This window comes from Palaemon carinicauda, chromosome 19 (genome assembly GCF_036898095.1).
Source record: "Palaemon carinicauda isolate YSFRI2023 chromosome 19, ASM3689809v2, whole genome shotgun sequence".
Taxonomy (NCBI): domain Eukaryota; kingdom Metazoa; phylum Arthropoda; class Malacostraca; order Decapoda; family Palaemonidae; genus Palaemon; species Palaemon carinicauda.
Genome location: NC_090743.1, coordinates 32,927,024 through 32,933,862, shown reverse-complemented (window position 1 = coordinate 32,933,862; position 6,839 = coordinate 32,927,024). Strand labels below are relative to the sequence as shown.

The window sequence follows — 6,839 nt, the reverse complement described above, 5'->3', positions numbered from 1 at the left end:
AGCAATCATATGATTAGTTGCTCCGTCGACCATTGACCAATAGTATTCATTGTTAGTTACACCAGTGGAGGCAATGGCCGACAATCTGCACAAGCAGCCCAGGAAGGGCATACTTAAAAATTCTTCGAGTTTTGAAGGCAACGGAAGACCGAGGGAGTGAGTTAATAACAGATTTACCTTGTTAAGGTTAAGGCGGTGTCATTAAATTACCCATTTAGGCCTCGGTAGGCGTAGTTACGCTGGGAAAGGAAGCCCTATCCATTCAGCCGATTAATAATATATTTTGGGCTTCCTCCTTAAGATTGAGAGGAAATCGTAATTATTGCAATTTGTAACCTCGTCGGCCTCGCGTTATCATGGATGATTATCAGTGTATATCTAAGCCTATGAAATTGATAAGATTGGGAAGTCGGCCTAAGCATAGGCCGAGGTGCCTGCCAATCGTTTCCTGAGAGAATGAGGTCAGGTCTAAGGGATTTAAATTAGGCCTAAGCGAGGGTAGTGATTATATATGATCAACGTTTACAGAAATAAGCTTGGTTAGTGTAGGATCTGTGGAATTTTGTAACGAAACTTAGGCCTAGACTCTCTATTGTGGTCCTAACCTAACCATGTTTAAGCTTACAAGACGCCTATTTGGGGGATTTTAAAACAACTACTGTACTGTACTTTTTCCTTTCTTTTTTATTTAGCCATTCCAATTTTTTCAATGAATGGCCTAAGGGTTAGCTTACTTGCTAAAAAAATCTGTAAACAATCCTTTTAAATTATAATTAGGGCCCAACTTATTGTAATATACAATAATAAAACTGGTTAGCTTGTAAATTATACATTTTATACAGTATAAGTTACTTGTTGATTGTTCAGACACATGATGTATGAATATCAAGGACACAGCAGCTTAGTTTTGGTTAGGGAAGATTACAACATATATATATTAATGGGTATATATGTACCCTATTACCATTCATGGGTACTACTGTTCAGGTAATTTTATCTGCACCTTTTTCTTTTTATCTGCCGCGTATTGATGACATTGAAGATTTGCTCCGTCAAGAAATTTCCCTCTAAAGAGATTCTTCCTCGATTCTCCCAACTTTCAGGATCAGTGCTTGCTGCTTTCTTGCTATTCATGATGCTACAGAAATTATGATGGCTTTTGAACTGCTGAAAACTGCCATGAATTCCATGAAATTCTTAGTTCAAGGTGGGCGTCATCCGAATGTTTTTTCAGGTTCTCAAAAAGTATGTGCGGCTTTGCTTGGATTTTTAGTAGGCTAAGGGCATATGCATTTAGTCTTGTTCTCCATACACATGACTGATAGCTGTGCCATTTCTTCCGAAGGGATTATCCTCTTCATTGATTATTGATATTAATTGTAGGGGGTGTATGTACGATAGCAGCCACTTGTATGTATTATTATGTCAAACTTAGAATACAGCAGTGTAAGGGGGTCGCAGGGGGGCGTTAGCTCCCCCCCTCGTTAGGTAAGTAGGTAAGGACACGGCTTGTAGGTTAGGTTAGGGGGGAAAGTTTAGGTTAGTTTGTCCATTTTTAATCAATGCGTGAGGAACTGGCTGCTGATATACAAAGGCTCCAATCGTAGTATGAACTGAAGATGATGATTTTATTTTGCTTCCATTATTCGCTTACCTTCAATGATTGTCAATATTGTCGACTGCTATAGTTGGTTATCTTGTGCTATGACTTTTTAACAACCTATTGGTTTATAAATTTCATTATTTGCACTAAAGTTAAGACTAATAATCTATTTTCTGACCACCAGTAAGAGATATAATTGGGTGTTTTGAAGATGTTTTTTTCCCACTATAAAGCAACTTAATTTTGCCGAGTACTAAAGGCTAGATGCGTACATCCCGGCAGCATGCCAATGTACAGTGCTTCGTATAGTACTGCTTCTGTCCGTGAGCAAAATTAAGAATATTTTACATCGCCATTGTAAGATTGTTTTGGACAAATTAATGTTGGGAGACTATCTGTTCATTATTTCTCATATTGTTTATTTCCTTTCCTCACTGGGCTATTTTTCCCTTTTGAAGCCCTTGGGCTTATAGCGTCTTGCTTTTCCAACTAATGTTGTAGCTCAGCTAATAATAATATTAAAAATCATGGAGCTTGAAGATTAAAGAAAATGTCACAGCACATAATTTACCAAATCTGAGTGACCACATTCATTCTCTTGAATAATTTCTGCCAAGAAAATAAAAAAAATGTGAAGGATGAATAATTACATTTAAGGTAATTTTTATTCTTCATAGCTTTACAAATCTGAGTTCATTTATTAAATTCACTTTCAACTTCTGTTTTGGGTGGGGATGACCCTTTCATTCTCATGTAAATCGCCATTTGTCTTATTTATTTTCAATGGAATTAACTATTGCTTAAGATCTAATATTTATAGGTAGGGAAATTACAAATAATCTTAAAACATTCTTTTTATGCTGTAAAACCTACCTGTACCAGTAATCCATGTAAAGGCAATTGGTCTCTGATCTTTAACCCATGCCTTTCTTGTTTTGGGTACTATAGTGCTCCCAAACGAAAGTGGCAGCTGAGAGCTTATTTTTTCGCATCGAATCTTAAATATTTCGGTCATTTTATCTGGAGAAGCCCTAAAGCAGAGGATAGATTAAGGTCTTAAAGGTGGGACAGTTCCGTCTGTCATTATCTCGGATATAGTTCCCTTTTCGGCGATTTTTCCCAGGTGGCCAATGAAAAAGAAATTGGAATAGATTAAAATTTCTCTAATGCATTTAAAAATAAGGCGCACGCGTCTTTATTAATTACATCTTTATCTGAGTGAATATGATATACGGCATTATATATATATATATATATATATATATATATATATATATATATATATATACATACATACATACATTATATATATATATATATATATATATATATATATATATATATATATATATATATATATATAGATGTATATATTTACATATATATATATATATATATATATATATATATATATATATATATATATATATATATATATATATATATATGTATATATATATATGTGTGTGTGTGTATATACAGTATATGTATATATATGTTTGTGTGTATGTGTTTAAAAGGATTACAAAAAATTCCAGTGTAATGAAAAACTCTGTAGGTAGAAAAAAACCCAGAAAGAATCAAAAGATTAAGATCTAGAGGTCACCCATTCTCAGAGAAGAACAGGATTAGTTCGACACGCTAAATCAGTTAATACGCAAATGTCAAGCTGGGCAAATTGTTTTCTTGTATCCTCACCGAGAGGTCGTGAAGGTACGAAATTATTTGAAATTTATACGAAATATTAAGAAGAACTGTCATTCGACTGCCACTTTCGTTTGGGAGCACTATAGTGCATTTTTTGCCCCCAATATAAACATTTCTCTGTTTCCACAAGGTTATATAGTTAAATGTGGCCTTATTCCACCTGATCCCTTTAATAGTTTTATATGTATGATTAAAGAAATCTTCATCAGTGGTGGTTAGTTTTTTCATAGGGTATATAGTTGCATCATCCATATATACCACTATATTGCAATTTAATGTATTTTAAGGTGTTTTGGTACAATATATTTCTTTCCTTGTACAGTATATTTAAGCTTAGATCCTGTGGTCTCCAGCTTTCTTTTTGCATCCATTACTCTATCTACATTTAATCTTCTGATTGGCACGTATATTGGTTTCCTGCTTTTAGTATATACTTTTCCAATATCTTCCTTGTTCCTTTTTTAGCTTATTTCATTTCCATGTGTTGAGCCCAATATATTATTGGTTTAGTATCTCTTTTGAAGTAGTTTCTTTACTGTATGGGCTTCCACTTTTGCCTCTTGTATCTATGATGGTTGAATCTCCTCATTCAGTATTTTATTTTTAATCCTTGGGTATTTAATTTTTCAAAAGTTAGATTTTTTTTTTTTTTTTTTTACATAACTTCCCGAACTGTTGTATTTTTTTTTTTTTTTTAATTTGTGTTATAGCCCTGGGTACATTTATTTGGTACCTCATTCATTTTTTTTCCCTTTAAAGACACCTAATGTATTTGTATCCCTATGGTTTGAGTTTAAGAGATTTGTGAACTTTTCTTGGTGTCTTCAGTTATTTTCTTATACTGTACAGAATGCGATGTAAGCTTCATTCTTTTCTCTCTTAATCGATATTATAGTTTTTATAAGATAGTGGACCAGATTTTGATTGTTTTTGTCAATCATTCCATATAAATGTGGACCATTACTTACTCCAGTTGTACTGTAGAAACTCGATTGCACTTTTCTGGCTTCCTGTGCTCTATGTAGGTTCTCCCTCTCCCTTCCACAAAGGATTTCCATTTAACAATATTAGATTAAATTCTATTTCTAGTAAGACACAGTACATTGTATGTTGGATATGACAAGTCATCTACTGAATTTGAATATGGCAGCCCAAATCTACCATAGGCAATATTATTATAGTTTGGATGAAATTTTTATAGCTTTGACAAGAAGAATGTATTCATATGGGTTCATCTTGACAATCTAAGAATGGTTTTCATCATATAAATTAAATAGGGTTTGGTCATACACGCATGCAAACCTGTATATTTTAATGTAAGCTGGTTCATTCTTTGATGCTTGGGTACAATGCACAGAAGTTAACTAGAGGGGCACTTGTTAGAGCGCAGACCTCCGCCACGACAGCTTATTTCTTAACCTAGGACTTTCAAAATTGAATCACTTCCACATCTCAATATAACAATTAATTTCCTGAAAGTTTCAATTCTCTGAGTAAAATTATGGCCAGGAAGTTGTTCACACACAAACAAACAAACGGACAAATAACGGCAAAAACAAACCACCTTCCAACTTTGTTGGCGGAGGTAGTAAATGGCAGGTGAATGAGGGGCTATGAGTAAACCCTACTCGCTCACTAGTCTACTCCACCTCTTTGTTTTGTGCCCAGGTAATCTCTATTGCTTTTAAGGTTTAGTCTTTACCTTGCCTTTGACAACCTGTAGCTTCATGTTGAGTAATGCTTTTATGAGCTCGTCCCTGTATTACATTATAAATTTTTTTTTTCATGTACAGTAAAACTTGGTTTTTACAGCAAGACTGGCTTTGTGTGCAAAAGAAACAAACTGTAATTGAGTTTTGTAATATTATGTTCCGTATTTTCAGTTGCCGTGGATTGTTTGTGGTATCTGTGGTAGGAACTTGCTAGGGATTCTATCCTTTGTCTTATCCTCCTGCTTTCTCAGCTGGTCTTTGCTTCATACATAGGAATGAAGCTTCAAGTGGTAGAATTATGTCTGCAAAAACCTGCCATTTCTAGCTTGTTGGTCTGTTGCTCCATGCAGAGATGTAATCTAGCATTAAGATTCTTTCAGAATACTGTCAGGTTCAGTGAAATAAAACCTCCCAACCAATGAGAGAGTCATCTCGTAAAAGGCTGAAATTTATGCAAAGTAAGAAAATATCAAAATGAATTTTAACTTGGACTGTATAAAACTTTAAAATACTTTTCTCATGTGTTAAAATGTTACAACTTTCTCTTTCCACATCCTCATTGAGGGCTTGTCCGGTCTGTGTGAAAAGTGAGGAAGCTATAATTACTGGCAAGTTTAAGGTGCATGTTGGGGGGTGGCACTCATGTTTTATAAGAATACAGTATACTTCTGAGAACATTTGGAGTACGAAAAAGGCCTCTGTAATTGATGTTTGTATAAAATATTTAAATTGAGAAAACTTGATGTTTTTATTATATTGATTAGTAATTGAATGACTTTTTTTCGCAGCAAAGAGACGAAATGGGATGAAATGAACATATTGGCCACCTTACATCCAAAGGATAAAGATTATGGTCACATGAAGATAGAGGAACCGAAAACTCCATTTAGTCATTATAATGAAGGTGACTCTGGGGATGAAAATGATGGTTTGGATGCTGATCTTCTTGCTAAAAAGTAAGTTACATTTTTTTTTTTTTGAAGCACAACTATTATAAAGAGAAGTTATGCAGGATGATGTATTGTTCTTTTATATTTGTTAATTTTATTTTGTATATTTGTTTGGATTTGGATATTTATGTAGTAAATATCTTCTCTTATGAATTTTGCTTTTGTTGATAAGGTCAGTTATCTACACTGATGGAAATATTTACCCATTTTAAATTTAAATAGTTTTACATTGAATAAGGAGAGACCCAAACTAAACGGCAACATAAAGATCGTTATGACAGCATTGGAGGCTTTTGAAATTTGTAACACTGAATATATTGTATATGGTTATTCACACACTTATCCTTTGGTTTAACTTCCTTGCTCTAAAAATATCTAAATACCAAAGTGAACAAAGTTTACTAATTTAGGAATGTATTATAAGTTGTAAGATTTTTCATTAGTAAACATATATAAAAGTTTTTACAATTCTACAATATTTTACAAAGGCAAAAATTACTTTAGAAAAGTGGAAAATGTGCTAAAATTTACATATTGTACAATACATCAATTGCAAATCTAAAACCTTTTTATAAAAGATTAGGTTGCTTATTTTTTTAATATTCTACTTTTTAGTTAATATCTATGGTATAGAATATTCAGTAATATTGACTGTTTTTAATCTATGCATACTGAGTTTATGAAGTCTCGTATCATAATAACAGGTTATGCTTTCTTAAAATGTGTTTAACACGTTGACTGCGATTGGCAATGGTGTGAAACGGCCCAATGGGCGTTATCTTTAACCCCAATTAAAATCAGTAACCAGCTAGCTATTGACGTGAGAATTGTTATGGTGTATCCGTAAGGTAAGCCGAGTGCTCAGCC

The 6,839-nt window shown here is 33.5% G+C and overlaps 1 protein-coding gene across 3 annotated transcripts in view; it reads left to right on the top strand.

The window, feature by feature from the left end:
- LOC137658570 (protein phosphatase inhibitor 2-like) overlaps window positions 1-6,839 on the top strand; it is a 31,925-nt gene continuing 25,086 nt past the window's right edge. For all 3 annotated transcript variants that reach the window (XM_068393467.1, XM_068393466.1, XM_068393465.1), the window contains exons 1-2: window positions 1-156; window positions 5,811-5,978. In XM_068393467.1, the coding sequence (XP_068249568.1) occupies window positions 74-156; window positions 5,811-5,978 (251 nt within the window). In that variant the 5' untranslated portion in view covers window positions 1-73. The remainder of the gene's footprint in view (window positions 157-5,810; window positions 5,979-6,839) is intronic.